Raw genomic sequence first — 18,118 nt, forward strand, 5'->3', positions numbered from 1 at the left:
GATTGTTGTTGAATTATGTAGTTATATTTTTAATACATTTACTTAATATATTTTTAATATTTTGAGGAACCTCCATACTGCTTTCCATAATGGCTGTAGCAATTTACATTCTCACCAACAGTGTACAAGAGTTCCCTTTTCTGCACAACCTTGTGGGCACTTGAAATGTAGAGATTCTGGCTAAGGGATAGTTGTTACCTCTTATCTTCTATTCATAGTCATTGCAACAGGAGTGAGGTGATATCTCATTGTGGTTTTGATGTTTAGTGATATTGAGCACTGTTTCAAGTACTTGTCAGTCATTTGTATGTCTTTGGAGAAAATGTTTATATAGGTCCTTCACCCATTTTCAAATTGGGTTGCTTGATATTTTGATATTGTTATAGGTATTCCTTATATATTTTAGATAATCACACCTTATAAGATATATGGTTCAAAAATATTTTCTACCATTCCTTAGGTTGCCTTTCACTCTGTTGATTGTTTCCTTTGTTGTGTTGCTAGTCTCTTTGGGCTTTCTATTACTTCCTGTTTCAGTTTTAGCAATTTGTGTGTTTCTAAGAATTCACTCATCTCTTCTATGTTTATAGTAATATAATTGTTTATAACTGTCCCTTATATTCCTTTTTATTTCTGAGGAATTTCTTGTAATATACCCTCTTTCATTTCTGATTTAATTAATTTATTTATTTTTTTTAAATTTTCTAGAGGCATGTCTTATTTATTTATTTATTATTTGTTTGTTTGCCCGGTTTATACATGCACTGGGTACAGTCAGAAGCGCGGGAGGGTGAGAGAATTCACCAGAGCCAGAGCGGGGAGCAGAGCAGGCAGAAGGACCGAAGCACACTGCTGAGGGGAGCAGCGGGCGGCAGGAGAGGTCTGCTCGCCATGCGGGACCCTCCTCCGGTGGCCGGGGAGCAGCCGGGGATCGAACCGGCTGCAGAGGCTGCGGGCAGCTTCGCAACCCAGCGCTCAACCGCTGCGCCACCGGGGAGGCCCTCATTTCTGATTTAATTTAGTAGAATCTTCTTTTATTCTTAGTCTAGCTTAGGGCTTGCTGATTTTATTTATCTTTTAAAAAAATCACCTCTGAGTTTTTTTTTCTTTTTTTCTCTATTTGATTTAGTTTTACTCTAATCTATATTTCCTTCCTTCTGCCTACTTTGTGCTTAGTTGGCTGTTTTTCTAGTTCTTTGAGGTATAAAGTTAGGTTGTTTATTTTAGATCTTTCTTTTTTACTTTTTAACATTTTATTATAAAACTTTTAAAACATACATCAAAGTTGAGAGAATTTTACAGTGAATACCAATCACCTAGGTAAAGTTTGTACAAAATGAATGAACAAACCTTAAGAATACATGAGGTGATAATAATTAAAACTGCATGGTTTTGGAACAAGAACAGACACACGGATCAATGGAACCAAACAGAAAATCCAGAAATAAACCCACATATTTACAGTCAACTAATCTTTGACAAAGGAACAAAGAATATGCAACGGAGCAAAGAAAGTTTGTTCAATAAATGGTGCTGGGAAAACTGGGTCGCTACATGCAAACGAATGAAGCTTGACTACTACCTCACACCATGCACAAAAACCAACTCAAAATGGATTAAAGAACTAGACATAAGACCTGAAACCATAAAATATATAGAAGGAAATACAGGTGAAACACTACATGACATGCACCTCACTAACATCTTTAAAGACTCATCACCCAAAGCAGTGATAGCGAAGGTAAAGATAAACAGCTGGGACTACTGTTGGAGGACACCCCGCATCGTGAGCAGAAGGTCCTTGACCCGAGTCCCTAAGGCATGTGAAAACACATGCGTCTCAGAGGAAAACCTCTGGGTGACAGGACTTAGTGTTGAGAGCCTGGAAGTGACCTGCGTACATCGCCACAGTTTGAGAATAACAAAAATAATGAGCGAACTTCCCAGGCTCTCAACACCAAGTCCTGTCACCCAGAGGTTTTCCTCCGAGACACATGTGTTTTCACATGCCTTAGGGACTCGGGTCAAGGCCCTTCTGCTCACTACGCAGGGCCTCTCCATTTTGTTATTCTCAGACTGTGGAGATGTAGAAGCCTGACTCCACGCAAGTCACTTTCCAGGCTCTCAACACCAAGTCCTGTCACTCAGAGTTTTTCCTCCGAGACACATGTGTTTTCACATGCCTTAGGGACTCAGGTCAAGGCCCTTCTGCTCACCATGCAGGGTGTCCTCCAACAGACTACATCAAATTAAAGAACTCTGTACAGCAAAAGAGACAATAACCAAAACAGACACCCCACCGACTGGGAGAAAATTTTCACACACAACACTAATGATAAAGGACTGATCACAAAAAATCTACAAAGAGCTGAAGAATCTTAACAAAAACAACATAAATAATCCAGTCAAAAAATGGACAGAAGAGCTAAAAAGAAACTTCTCCAAAGAGGAAATGTGAATGGCCAACAGGTATATGAAAAAATGTTCAACATCACTTGTAATCAGGGAAAAACAAATCAAAACTACAATGAGATACCATCTTACACCAGTGAGAATGGCACATATTCAAAAAATCTAGCAGCAACAAATGTTGGCAAGAATGTGGAGAAAAAGGAACTCTCCTGCACTGCTGATGGGAGTGCAAACTGGTCCAACCACTATGGAAAGCTGTGTGGCAGTTCCTCAACCTGCTAAAGATGGAGCTTCCATATGATCCAGCAATTCCACTCCTAGGTATCTACCCAAAGGACACAGAAACATTAATTCAAAAGGGCACCAGCACCCCTATGTTTATAGCAGCAGTATTTACAATAGCGAAGCTATGGAAACAACCCAAATGCCCCCAAATAGATGACCGGGTCAAGAAGATGTGGTACATATACACAATGGAATATTACTCATCAATCAAAAATGATAAACATGCCATTTGCAGCAACATGGATGGCGCTGGAAGGGATCATGCTCAACGAAATAAGCCAGAAAGAAAAAGAAAAATACCAGATGGTCTCACTCATAGCAGGAATTTAGAAAACCTAAATAAGGGACCAGGAAAAAGACTAATTAATACAAAGTAAAAATCAAAATCAACAAGCAACTAGAAACACACTATGGGGGGGTATGGATTACAGTCAAAATAAGGGGGGAACAGGGACTATAACCAAGATGAAAATGCATACATCGTGCAAAAATGAAAAATGATGTAAAAATATATAAAATGAAATGATAAAGATTACATGAGGTGCGATTTTATAAATATACACATCTATGTAAACCAAGTCCTTATCAAAATGAAGGACATTATCTTAACCTCAGATAGTCCACCCATGCCCCAGCTCCATCAAATCTCACCCCTACTTGTGAAGGGCAACTGCTGTTTTAATTCTATTTTACCATAGATTAGTTTTGCCTAGTCTAGAACTTTGGATAAATATCATTAAGTATGTACTCTTGCATAAGACTTCCTTCACTCAGAATATTTTTGAGAATTATCCATGTTGTGCATATCAGTAGTTTTTCTTTTTTTATTGTTGAATAGTATTCCCTTGCTTTTCCATGCTATTTTTGGACACCTAGGTTGTTTCTAGTTTTTGGTTATTTTGCCTACAGTTGCTCTGAATATACTTGTACAAGTCTTTTTGTGACTCTGTTATCATTTTTTATTGGGTAAATACTTAAGAGTAGTTTTGCTAGGTCTTGTTTTATAAAAATCTGCCAGGCCTTTTCCCAAATGGTTGTACATTTTTACTCTCATCAACATACTATTAGAGTTGCGATTATTCTACATTTTCACCTAATTATTGTTATGTTTTTAATTTTAGTGTCTCTTTGTGGTTTGTGGGAGTGTCTCACTGTGATTTTAGTTTGCATTTTCTAGCTAATGATGAACATTTTTTATGTCCTGTTGGCTATATTTTTTCATGTGTCTATTAAAATTTTATCCCTATTAAAAAAGTTGAAGTGTCGGGCCTTCCTGGTGGCACAGCGTGTTGAGTGCAGCACAGTGAAGCTGTCCGCAGCCTCTGCAGCGCAGGTTTGATCCCAGCCAGCCGGCGAGATGCCCACGTGGCTCAGCAGGACTCTCCCTGATTCAACTGCTGCTCCCCTCAGCAGTGCATTTCGTCAGTCTGCCTGTTCTGTTCCCCGCTCTGTCTCTGGTGAACCCTCTCACCCTCCTGCACATTTGCCTGTACCCCGGTTCTTGTATACATGAATAAATTAAAAAAAAAGTTGAAGTGTGTCTTTATTATTGAATTATAGGAGTTTTGATATGTCCTGGGTAACAGTCCTTTTTTAGATGTGTATTTTGTAAATGAATTTTCCTATTTGTGGCTTGCCTATTCCTTCTTCAATGATATTTATTTTTTTAAAGATTTATTTATTTATTTATTTATACAAGCACTGGGTACAGTCAGAAGCACGGGAGGGTGAGAGAATTCACCAGAGCCAGAGTGGGGAACAGAACAGGCAGACTGATGAAATACACTGCTGAGGGGAGCAGTGCACATGGCAGGAGAGGTCTGTTGCACCATGTGGGACCCTCGCTGGTGGCTAGGGATTGAACTGGTGCTGCAGAAGCTGCAGGCAGCTTTGCAGCCCAGTGCTCAACCGCTGCGACACCAGGGGAGGCCCTTCAATGGTATTTATAATGCATAGAAATTTTACCTCTTGATAATATCTAATTGAACTTTTTTTTTTCTTTCATGGTTATTGCTTTCTGTGTCCTGCCTAGAAAACCACTGAAGTAACAGTGGTTTACAAAACTGTATATAATTCAGAGGTACAGGTTCACAATAATCCTCCACCACAGTCCATTGGGGCTCCCATTTTGCTCCCTACCCATACTACCCCTTCTTTTTTAATGGTGGCATTTATTCCTAAAATCTCTCTTATTTTTACTGTTTTTGCTACATCCTGTAGGCTTGGGTATATTGTGTTTTTATTTTTGTTTTTCTCAAGATACTTTCTAAAGCCATTTTTTTGACCCAATGGTTGTTCAAGAGTGTCCTGTTTAGTTTCCAAGTATTTGACAATTTTTCCATTTTCTTGACATTATTATTTATTATATTCCACTGTGACTGGAAGAGACACTTGGAATTTTAATTTTCTTAAATTTGTTAGGACTTATTTTGTTACCTAACTTCTTACCTATATCCTGCAGGATGTTTCATGTGTCCTTCAGGAGACAAAATATTATGCTGCTGTTTGAGGGACATTTCTGTGCATGTCAGTTAGGTTTATTTGGTTAATAGTGTTGCTCAAGCCGGCTGTTTATTAATTTTCTAGCTGTGTGTTTTATACATTATTATAATAGGATATTGAAGTGTCCTACTATTATTGTATTGTTGTCAGTTTCTGCCTCAGATCTGCCATTATTTGCTTTTTATATTTGGTTATCTACTCTGATGTCAGTTTCATGCATGTTTAAAATTGTTATATATGTATATGTTTTATTTTTGCATAGAAGAACTGGGGTGTAGACCAAAGGTTTAGTGGGCAAGACGATTTACCAGAGACAGAGTGGGGAGCAAAACAGGCAGGTTTACTGAAATACAATGCTAAAGGAAGTAGCAGGTGAGACAGGTGAGGTCTGCTGTGCCATATGTGGATTAGCTCCCTGGCTGGGGATTGAACTCAGGCCGTAGTGGTGATAGTGCTGAGACTTAACTACTAGGCCACCAGGGAGGCCCTAAACTTGTTATATTTTTGTGTTGAGTTGACAATGCATCATTATATTACTATTCTCTGGCTCCAGAGACAGTTTTAGACTTAAAGTCTATTTTTTATTTTTTTAAAGATTTATTTATTTATACAAGAACCAGGGTACAGGCCAGATGTGCAGGAAGGTGAGAGGATTCACCAGAGACAGAGCCGGGAACAGAACAGGTAGACTGATGAAATACACTGCTGAGGGGAGCAGTGGGCGTGGCAGGAGATGTCTGCCGTACCATGTGGGACCCTCGCTGGCCGGCCGGGATTGAACCAGTGCTGCAGAGGCTGCAGGACAGCTTCACAGTGCTGCGCTCAACCACCTGCGCCACCAGGGAGGCCCATTAAAGTCTATTTTTTTTTTTTAAATTTTATAGAGGCATGTTTATTTTATATTTATTTGTTTGTTTGTTTGTTTTGTTTATACATGCACTGGGTACAGTCAGAAGCGCGGGAGGGTGAGAGAATTCACCAGAGCCAGAGCAGGGAGCAGAGCAGGCAGAAGGACCGAAGTACACTGCTGAGGGGAGCAGCGGGCGGCAGGAGAGGTCTGCGCGCCATGTGGGTCCCTCCTCTGGTGGCAGGGGAGCAGCCGGGGATCGAACCGGCGCCACAGAGGCTGCAGACAGCTTCGCAACCCAGCGCTCAACCGCTGCGCCACTGGGGAGGCCCTAAAGTCTATTTTTTAATAGACTTTGTCTGATATAATAGCCATTTCAGCTTTCTTTTGGTTATTGTGTGTATGTAATATCTTTTTTTCATCTCTTCACTTTCAGACTATGGTGTCCTTAGTCCTAAAGTGAGTATCTTATAGATAGTATATTTCTAGATATGAGTTGCTTTTTTAATCCATTCAGCCACTCTTACCTTTTGGCTGGCAAATTTAATCCATTTACATTTAAGGTAGCTATTGAAAAGCAAGGACTTACTGTTGTCATTTTATTAATTATTTTCTATTTCTCTTGCTGTTATTTAATGATTTTTTGGGGTGATGATTAGATTTCAGTGGCAAATGTGTTGGTATCTAGAGTGAGGGTAACTGTAGTGTTGGTGTGGTACTGAGGTTCTCCAAGCTTGGGGGCATCCAGAACAACTGTGGTACCTGGGATTGGGGTGTGGATGTACTCATTATAGTGGCAGCCCTGGTATGAGGCATGGATGTGTGCTGAGCCATGGAACTGTGGTCCAGGGTGTGCACATGGTTGTGGAGGCAGGGTGTGCTGTGGCTCTGCCAGGAGGGTGAAGGATTGGATGTAATGGCAGCAGCTTTGGAAGTAGGATATGCAGTGGTACCTCCCCAGTAGGTACAGTGTTGGTAGCTTCTCCCAAAGTGTTCTGTAGTGGTTCTTTCTAGGGTAGGGGTGGGGATACAGAGGCATGGAATCTAGGAAGCTCTGTCAGCTGGATTCAGCATCAAGGAAGATGGTGAGGAACCTACATGTGAAAGTTGTGTGTGTCCACAGCACTGATGAGAGTTGCTAGAATCCTCCTGCTCTTCTTCTCAACCCCATTGTGGGGGGTGGGGATAGGTTAGGCCCAGGAAATTCCTCTTGGTCCCAAGTTGTACCAGTCTGGGGGGTTGTGGAGGGTACTTGGGGAGTTATAAGTAATCTACTTACTATGCTTTTCTATGTAATGATTCTCTGTCTCAGTGTTCCATAGAGTTTCTGCAGTTTATTGTATTCTGGAGCTCTTTCACAGTTATTCTAGTTGGCATAGAGTTGTTCATTGGTTATATTTTGTGAGGGGAGGGCATTAGTATTTAGACCTCCTAGTCCACTATCTTGCTGATGTCACTATGAAGAATTCATCTTTTATATAACATCTTGAGAAGCAGTTGTTTAAATTGTTTGCTTTGAATACTTCTAATGACAGGGAGCTTTCTAACTCAATATGTAGCTGATACCATTCTTGCAACTCAAGGTGAATGTTAGAAAGTTCATCTGCTAGACAAAAGATTAAGAAAAAAATTTTCTAAAATTTAGTTTTAGGAATATTGAATGAATGTACTCTTGCAAGAAACTTAGTTTCTCAGCTTTGGAAGCATTCAAAGAAAGGCTATGTGATTTGATCTAAAGATGTTTTAGAATTTAGAATCTTGATTCTAGAAGACATTTAAGGTCCATATTTGTTCCCATAGTCAATGCTTTCACACAAGAGCTAATCTTTTAACCTATTCTTGCAGCAAAATATCCTTACTTCCAGTTTTCTACTTGTTATTCTTTCTTTAAGTGCCCCAGGCTCAAACCTTTCATCTGCCTGTGACTCTTCTCTCTCCTTGCAATTTTCATATATTTAGATTTTCCACCACTTGCAAATGAATATCTACCCTTTGTTAACCCTTTCATTCCCCATTTTCGGCTTAACTTTGTCTTGCCTGAGTTAATCTATAACCTCCTCTATGATCTTCTGGCCTCCAGTTTTTTCCTTGTCTAACACAGCCTATATTTCTAAAGTACGCTTTAATCAACTTTCTTCATTTTCCAATTTATCTTTAAAGTAAACTTTGAGGGGCCTCTCCAGTGGCGCAGTGGTTGAGCGCTGGGTTGCAAAACTGCCCGCAGCTTCTGCAGTGCTGGTTCCATCCCTGGCCACCGAGCAAGGGTATCACATGGTGCGCAGACCTCTCCTGCTGCCCACTGCTCCCCTCAGCAGTGTACTTCGTCAGTCTGCCTGCTCTGCTCTCCCTTCTGTCTCTGGTGAATTCTCTCACCCTCCCACACTTCTGACTATACCCAGTGCTTGTATAAATAAATAAATAAATCTTTAAAAAAATAAAAATAAAGTAAACTTTGATCATATTGCAATTCTTCCACAATATATTTACATTGATGATCCCCCAAAATCAGGCCCAAGCTACCTCTTCAGATATTTCTTAAATGAACTTTCCTGGTTAAATGTGGTCTCCCTTTCATTCTATTACAAAAATATTCTATTTTTCTGTTACTCATATTTGCTTATACCAATTTTTCTGATCAAGAGTTCCCACTGCCCTAATCCCCTGCCATCAATAAAATCCTATTCATATTTCAAGGTCAGTATCAAATTTCTCCTCTATTAACTCCTCCCTGAGGATTACATCTCATATTTATCTCTTCCTCTTTTCAACTCCCATACCACTTTACTGTCTGTTTCATTCATTGGGCAATCAATCATGCACTACCTTGTAACATCTTTGAAAACTGTTATTTATCTCAAGTACTGTCACTTAACTGTTCTTTTGTATATAGCTTGTCTCCCTACAAGCCTAAAAATCTCATTGAGACCAGGAGCCAAGACTACACCTTCCTTTCAACTTTCTTTGGAACAAAACTGGACACCTACTAGGAGCTCACTCTTTAATACGTACTGACTAGTTTCGAATAGCTTGTCTAATTACTTTTTAGTGACTTTAATAGACCACTAAGTCCAGGATTAATCTCCCTTTACCCCAATTGTCAGGCAGTGGTGGTGACAGAGAATAGTAGAGACCATTATATAAGGTACATAGGAAGGAAAAAATGTTTGACTTTAAGCCTCAAGCAAGATTACCAAGTTGTTTATGGTGAGATATTTCGCCATATTTGCTATTTGCTAATATTTGCTAAAATATTCCTCAATAGGTTTACCTAAATCTATTTACCTGGAGTAGCTCCACAGAGGTTGTGATTACAATTTGAAACTTTCAATTCTCCCAGTAGAGTAAACAGGAAGATTGTTCCTTTTTTTCTTTTCTAGCTTATGCTGGGTAGTCAACACCTACATGTATCATTCAACTGAGCCAGGAATGGCTTATCAGCTCTCTGATAACTGTCTCTAGTAGTTTTGCATTTCTGCACTAGTAGCTAAAATTCAAAATATCTTATGTGACCTTTTATGAAGAACTTAAACATTCGTTTTTAAAAATTAATTTTTCTTAGTGGCAGCAACAAGATGATGGACTAGGAGGTCCCCTCCCTCCCAACAACAAATAAACAACTACATGTCAACTAGAATAGCTTCTTATGAGTTGGGTATTTTATAAGAAGCATTCCACTTTGGATAGAGATAAGCTGAGGGAAGGAAAGGAATTGGTCTACAGGGGTAAGAATAGGAGAGGAGCAACATGGAAATCCCATTTTGTGGCTACCTCCAATGCTCTGCCCTTGTGGCCTTATTGGGGGTGGGGGAGCAAAGGGATGTGCTTCTGCATCAGGAAAGGAAGAAGAAAATAAGAAAGAAAGGAGTGATATGTGGAGTGATAAGTCACATGAAGACCATCTTCAGAATCTAAGCAAAGAATCTCTTAATAAAGCATATACAGTGGGGCCTCCCCTGGTGGCGAAGTGGTTGAGCGCTGGGCTGTGAGGCTGCCTGCAGCCTCTGCTGCGCCGGTTTGTTCCCAGCTGCTGGCGAGGGTCCCACAAAAAAAATAATAATAATAATAATAAAGCACATACAGTGTAGGAGAGGCCTCAATGCTCAGTGGAGAGCTACCTACGCCCCAGTTCAGTCAACTTATATAACAGCCATGAGCAGCAAAAATGTATAGTTGCAGTAAATGGTCAAAAGCCTGAGAAGTCTTCTGGGAGTGAAGACAGATTTTATTTTCTCTATAACATTGTTTTTCTTTATTTCTCAACCCATTATTCCTAAGTCACATTCTACACTGCTTTACCCCAAATTCCTGTAACAATCCTTCACACTTTGCTAGTTATTTAAGATACCAGGATAGGACAAATTTATCTTGCTCTAATCTTCAAGGTCTTCATGGTAGAACTTTGCTTTAGGATGACCATTTGTCATTCTTTTCAAACCCTGGTTCCAAGGTACCCTCAGATTACTTGCTCAGTAAATAATTATGGAGCCTCTATTATGTGTGAGGCAGTGCTCTGAGTAAATAAATGACACAATCCCTCCCTCCACCCCACCTTGAAACCTATATAACTTCTTCTTTTTTTTTTTAAGATTTATTATTTATTTATTTATACAAGCACTGGGTACAGTCAGAAGTGCGGAAGTGTGAGAGAATTCACCAGAGCCAGAGCAGGGAGCAGAGCAGGCAGAAGGACCGAAGTACACTGCTGAGGGGAGCAGTGGGCGGCAGGAGAGGTCTGCATGCCAAAACCTATATAACTTCTAACCATGGTATAGAGCTATAGAACAGTAGGCTGAGGGTGCGGTCCTGAGTTTGAATGGTGGTCCAACTTGTTGCAGGTAGCATTGGCCAGGCATTTGGTATTGGAGAAAAGAACCCTGCTAAGCCTTGAGGAGGCCTGCTTCTTGTTCTTGCCTCCACATTTCTTTTGCAGTGCACAATAAACAACAAGGTAGAATTGTACACAGCCTAGGTCCAAATCCTGACTTTGCTACTGAGTAGTTATTTCAATCTGATTCCTTCTCTATTAAGAGTCTCAGTTTCCTTAACTGCTACTGGAGTCATTCAGCAGACCCACATCAAGACTGTTAATTGCAGCTTTTCTAAATAAGAACATCTAAGTTAGCTGCTCACATATGTTTTTGGGGCTTCATCCACTGGGCACACTGTGACATCTACACACCAGGTGCATGTGTACAGTGGTATCTAAACCACATACTTACCAATCTGAGTCTAAGTGAGTTACTCCTATTTAGGAATATTTCTAAACAGGTTTCCTCATGGTATCCATTTAATTCCTGGCCAGATGGTCTCTTCTTTCATTTTATTATTTCCCTCTTTGAATGGTAGCTTAACTAATACAATCAATTAGGTGTTTACCCCCGAGAGCTGTGTGGATTCTCTATTTCCCTTACCTTACGGATTTCTCCCTGTTGGACGGTTTTTATGACATTAATCCATTCTTCCATGTCTTTCCGGTTTGGTGCAGCCAGGGTAACTTTTCGTTGTGGTGTGATCACCTAAACAAAAAGTCACATTATTACTCCACTGCACAACCTTACCCCCAAATAGAGCCTGTGAACTCTCCAAGGAACTAGACAGGTTTACCAATCACACCCCATGCCACTTCTTAAATGTGAGACAGGAGTTCCCAAAGTCATCACAGTCTTTTAGATAACCACCACAAATAGTAATAATAATAATGATAATGATAATAATAATAATATTTGTAAGTACACTCAGGAATTCTCTATCCACTGTTCCATTGCACTTTATATACATCATTTCAATCTTTTTTAAAAAAGATTTATTTATACAAGAACTGGGGTACAGTCAGAGGTGCAGGAGGGTGAGATAATTCACCAAAGACAGAGCAGATGGACAGGCAGATGGACCCAAGACATTGCTGAGGGGAGCAGCGGGTGAGACAGGAGAGGTCTGCTGTGCCATGTGGGTATCTCTCTGGCTAGCCAGGAATCAAACCCATGCTGAAGAGGCTGCGGAAAGCTTCACAGCACTGCGCTCAACCCACTGCACCACGGGGGAGGCCCCATTTCAATCTTCATTACAACCTCATGAGATAGGAATTATTTTCTCCCATTTCATAGCCAGGAAAAGCAAGTGAAAGACAGTTGAATGACCTGCCTGGGGCCATTCAGCGGGAAAAAAATCCATGCCAGAATTAAAATCTAGATTCTTTGGTTCAGAAGACATGCTCTTAAACATTAAAGCAGGTATCCATTTATTACTCAAGTGAGGTTGCCTGAAAATCCTCTTTAGTCATGGCTGTTCTGTCTACATGAAAATAGTAAAAGGGTATATGTTTCATGAGGGTGTGCTACTTTCTTTTTGGAGGGAGTAAGACTGGAGTGAGGAATCCAAAAATCCAGCTTCTTTCTTTCTAAATGGCAGGGACAATTATAGGGAATTTTATATCATTCCTCTGAATGCTGCTTGGTGCAAGAACCCAGACTGAAGTAATGAAAAGGCTATGCTGAAGGTCTATGAGAGGCAGACCATGGTCAGGACTTGGTCTTTCCTGACAGGGCAGGAGGGAACAGAGGTGGTAATAGCATTAGTCATCACTTCACTGGCCCTACATGCCTTTGTACTAGTCTGCCCCATTCCCTCCAATCTTAGAGCTAGAGCTCACCAAACGGATAAGCAATTTCTTTCTCCTTTTGCATGTAACACAGCATGATTCTGCAATAAACAGAAATAGGATTAATGGGAATTATGATGACAACATTCCTTTGGTCCAAACCCATTCTCACAAGGACTGATGAACACTGCCTTTGTTCATCAGTGTTTTAATTAGGCTAAGGGGCAACCTAACCCTTGAGATTTCTTTGCAGAATGGAGAACCAAAAACATTAGCCTGTATGCTTATCACTGAAAGGTTAAGCTTTTTTGGACTGGGTCAACAGAATTTTCAGCTTTATGCTAGAGCAGAGAGATGAGAGAGAGATGAGATCAGGGTTTCCCTCTTATGTCCAGTGGTTCTCCTTTTAAGAGAATGGAATTTGAAGCAGCCAAGGTAGCAGGGTATTGGGTCTGTGGCTCTTTAGTCTGCTAATTACCACCCTTCACCTGTCTGAAGAGGAACTCTAGTCTCTATAACCCACCACTGAGGCTAGGAGAACAGTTTGGAGAAGAGGTGGGTAAGATAATTCCTTGGCCAATGTACTTGCTAATTTTCAGTGAGTTTTCTGCTCTGGATTCACTTGAATGACCAAACCCTTATGGAATTTCAGCAGTGTCAAGCTCTTGTATACTTTCCTAGAAAATCTGCCTTCTGGGGACTCCCCGGTGGCGCAGCGGTTGAGCGTTGGGCTGTGAAGCTACCCGCAGCCTCTGCAGCGCCGGTTCGATCCCCGGCCACCGGGTGAGGGTCTCACATAGCGCGCAGACCTCTCCTGCTGCCCGCTGCTCCCCTCAGCAGTGTACTTCGTCAGTCTGCCTGTTGTGCTCCCCGCTCTGGCTCTGGTGAATTCTCTCACCCTCATGCGCTTCTGACTGTACCAGTGCTTGTATAAATAAATAAATAAATCTTTAAAAAAAAAAAAAAAAAAGAAAGAAAATCTGCCTTCTTTGAGGCACTCTCATCAGTAATCTCAGCACAGAGTAGGTAGCTTTCACTTTGGATTGAGATTCTTATCTATCTCATCAATCTCTTGTAGCTCGAATACCCTTATATTTTCCATTACATATTAACAGTCTCTTGAATGATTCTCCCAATGATACTCCTCTAAATTACCTTCTCCAGGAGGATTGATTTTTGTAATTGTCACTACTCCCTCCACTGAAATCAGCTCAGCTGGTAATAGGGAGCAGGACCATCACTTCCTTCCTGGCCCCATCAGTGGGCTGGTAGAAAGTGGTTCCATGAATAATCTTCAGCACTCATTTGCAATGCTACTTTAAATGGATTTTCATACACACTTTGGGATCAAATGAGACTTAGGAAATCTGACTCTGAGGAGGCAGTGAATGCATATGGCAGCCTCTCTTCCTAGCTAGCACCTACCCCTGCCCCATCAGTCATCCCCAATCTTACTTACACAAAAACCGTGGCAAAGGTTTCTACAGCTGCTTTCTGCCAAAGCGACCTGAGACAGATCAACTGTTTCAAAGCGTGCAAACTGGAAAGACATGAGAGAGAGGGAAGAAGAACCATCTGGTTAATGAGGTTAAGAGGCACTATAAGATAAACACACACACCATGTACACACACATGCACCCACACCCATACACTTAGGCATTCTGACAGCCATAAAACAGCTATTTCTTTGACTGGAGTGCTGGAATTTATTTAGTATCATGGCTTTGTGGCTCTATCATGTGACCAACAAAAATCAAACAATCACAACTTGTAGGGTAAGTAAAGTGTCAGGCTTTTCTGCCCTCCCGCCATTAGGATTGATGATGGATCCTTGCGGTCCTGAATACATGCCTGATGGCGGGCACCTGGAGTTAGGTGTGGGCATGCGTAAGTGGGTACACCTGGGCTGAGAGACTGGGCTTATAAGGGCGGCGTCACAGGGACACCAACAGAGAGAAGAGCGAAAGAGAATGAGAGCAGAGAAGCAGAACCACGAAAGAAGCAGAGAGATTGCGAGAGAAGGCCGGAGAGCCCATATAGAGTGAAGGCTTGCTGGGGCTGGGAGGCCTGCCAGCCTCCCGGCCCCCCAGCACCCCTGCCCTCCAGGACCCCTGCCTGTCATGTACCTGGTAAATCGCAATAAAAGCCTGAAAAGCCACTGAGGGTTCCAGGCCACTGGAACCACTCCCTCCTTCACCCATCTGCTCAAATCATAGAAAACCTGCCCTGTGCCCATTCTTGCCGCAACACAACTCTTTATAAAACGATTCTTATGTGAGCTTATAGGAAGTCTTAGGTAGTTCACAATTATTCAAAAATAAAGGTTTATAGTGAAGATAATGTAATGTGGTCTAGCAAGGAGCCAAGTGGAGCAGATAGGAGTTATTAACTCCTATCAGCAGCCATTGACTTTGTTTCCCTATCTTGTTTGAGCCCTGTGTCCCCTTGTAGCGGCAGGAAGGCCATGGAGCAGGTTCTATATGACCTGAACAGAAGGGTAAAGGAGTTCTGGAGTCCTCGGTGGCTTTTGCAGACTTTTATTGGGATTTTCCAGGTATACGGCAGACAAGGGGTGCCAGCAAGTCTTCACTCTTTCTGGGCTCTCTGATGTTCTCTTTTGTTCTCTCTTACTGGTTTCCGCTCTGTTGTTCCGTTTCTTGTAGTTCTGCTCTTCCACTGGTGTCCCCGTGATGCCACCCTTATAAGCCCAGTCTTGGGCCAGGCGTACCCCATCTACGCATGCCCACACCCTACTCCAGGTGCCCACCATCAGGCATGCATTTAGGATCGCAGGGTTCCGTCATCAATCCTAATGTCGGGAGGGCAGAAAAGCCTGATACCTTTTATTTACCCTACACTCCTTAAACACTCCGCAACACCCAGCAGGAGGAAATTAGTATTGTGGATACAAACAGGGTGGCCTCACTGCTATGTAACCTGTGCAAGTCACACAGGACCCCGTTCAGAAGGGTTTTGTGCTTGGCTTAAAGCTCTGCTAGTCTGATCTTGAAACTTTTAATTGTTCTATCTTTGAACTTATGTTTTGTAATGCAGTTAAGTGGGGTGATGGATTATGCCTATGATGGGAGGAGATATGCACAATGCACAGGTCCAGGCAGTGTCTTGTCGCTCCATTTGCATTCATGACACTCATGAGAATAGAACTCCAGGGGACCCAGCACGTGTGGGAGTTCAGGGAGAAGCAAAGCAGGTAAGAAGTAAGCACTTCACAACTATGACTGGCTACGTAGGGGCTCTGACAAGCCTGAGACTCACTTTCTTTTGGAACAAGAACTTGCTTCAAACAGAAAAAAGGAAATGGGATTCCAAGAAACATGAATAACCAGGAAACTCTTGTGTTATTTAATACTCATGTTAATGGTATTAATGGTGTATAATGGTATTAATGGCATTAATCTATTGTTTTATGCTGAAAATGATGACAATGAAAGAGAAAGAAAGGGCAACCTGTTTCCCTGCAGTTATTGTGTTGGTAGAATGTATTAAGTATCAAGGGTGAAAAGAGTGAACCAATTTTGTGCAGTTTTGTGTATTGGTGAGAACAAAATATATGTGTGCATGAGCTACTCAATATGAATTATGTAAGTTGGTGGTTCTTCAAATGCATTAAATGCTCTTCTGTTTGCTTTGAAAACTGGCATTGTATAATATACAGATGAATGGTAAAATCATTAATAGTTTAAAATTTTAGTTTTTCTTTACTTAGGATTACATTAGATAGCAAATAAAAGATGCGATGCCAAATCATTGCTTTATATTTTAGTATCTTTAATGACACTTTTTCCTTGATTTCTGAATAAGGGGTCCTACATTTTCATTTTGTTTCGGGTCCTGCAAGTTCCATAATTGGTTCTGGGTACAGAAGCTAACAAGGAGTCTATAAAAGGGAAGGGAATCAGGGAAGTGGTGAGAAAAATGTCCCAAATTTGACCATAGAAGACAAGTTAAAGGAAAAAATGGAAGGTTTCAACTTTCACCTTAATGTTGGCTAACTTTACTGGTCCGTCTCCTCACACAAACATTTCCTGGCACCCACCCACTACCCATTAACCCAATTAACAAGATTATCTATCATCTATCTATCTATCTATTTATCTATCTATCTATCAATCTATCTGATTGATATATATATTCTCTTACCGCAGGATGATGTGCAAAGCAAAGTCTTTGTCCTCGAACTAAAAAGTATCTAAGCTTCCATCTCTGGAAAGAGTTACAGTTCTTTAGCAAAGGTCCCTCCTTCAGTATTTTCTGAAAGACAAAAGCATACAGTTTTGAGTAATTAGATCAATTTACAAGACCACATCAGTTTTCTCTCAGTTGACAAGATCAAATATTTGGAAGGTACTATCTTTGTCACATTATCTGAGAAAGGGCCAGCCTAGGCCAAGAACACAAGGAAGTTAGTTCGGTCAGAAAAGACATACTTTGCCCTTGGTTAGCACATTCAGGATGATATATGCTCTAAGTTTCTTAGGCTACATCACCCAAGAACTACAGAGAACATTCCCATTGTGGTGAGGGGTGGGGAGGAGTGACATTGATACAGAAATATAAGACCTTAAAGAAATATAAGAACAGCATTCTTAGGACAGAATGGGAAAAGATAGGGGAAGAGGCTGAATTCAGTAAAGACAGATTTTCTGGAAGTCTCCAGATTGCAGCTCTAGACAGAGCCTTCCTTTAAATATTTTTGGAGTGTCCCCTTTAGAATATTAAGCTGAATTAAGTTCTTTTCCTGACCACAGCCTCCAACAGCTTCCCCACACTTTTAGAATCAAATCAAAAGTCTCACCATGGCCTTCAAGGGATACATGATGTGGTGAGAAAACAAAAGTGTACCAAAAATGAACTACCCTCTGATCATTTTCTTTATGTATCTCACAGTCTCACTCCTGCTTTTTCTGTTACTTGTTGAATAGACTGACTTGAGCTAATCATAGAGTCTACTTACTGTTGCCATTTAAGGAAATTCTCAATTACATTTATAGGATACAAACCAAGATGCAAGATACCATTGGAAGAAGTATTTATGCCCACCAAGATGAAACCAAATCCATTCTGCTGGATAGACAGCCAAGCTTAGTTCAAGTCACCAAATCAAGACTCTACCATGAATTCCATCCACCATTTATATTAGAATTCACATTTGGATGTGGTTGTGGAAGTTTTATGTTTTGCCTGTCTAGTATTTTTCAGTTTTTAATTAGTTGATAATATTTAAAAGGCAGGCTTCATATAAAAATACAAGTTTCCCACTGGATTTTTTTTTTAAATCAGAACATCTGTTAACAGTGGACCTATATTCTCCCAAGGCAACAATGTGCTAGGACTGAGTGGGAGTTGCTCCCTTGAGATGAGGTGGCTGACTCCAGCAGGCATTTAAATTTGGGACCCCAATCTGAACAAAATTCTTTGCCACTCTCATTCCCTCCAACATATACACATCTTTG

At 40.9% G+C, this 18,118-nt stretch overlaps 1 protein-coding gene across 1 annotated transcript in view; it reads right to left on the bottom strand.

Annotated features, from left to right (window-relative positions):
• The window catches only part of DGKK (diacylglycerol kinase kappa), a gene marked incomplete at both ends in the record, with an annotated part of 170,847 nt that overhangs the window by 89,393 nt on the left and 63,336 nt on the right, over positions 1-18,118 (bottom strand). The window contains 3 exons of the mRNA XM_084258914.1: positions 11,458-11,562; positions 14,104-14,184; positions 16,806-16,916. Coding sequence (XP_084115040.1) covers positions 11,458-11,562; positions 14,104-14,184; positions 16,806-16,916 — 297 coding nt within the window. The remainder of the gene's footprint in view (positions 1-11,457; positions 11,563-14,103; positions 14,185-16,805; positions 16,917-18,118) is intronic.

The sequence above is a fragment of the Talpa europaea genome, assembly GCF_964194135.1.
Source record: "Talpa europaea genome assembly, chromosome: X".
NCBI lineage: Eukaryota > Metazoa > Chordata > Mammalia > Eulipotyphla > Talpidae > Talpa > Talpa europaea.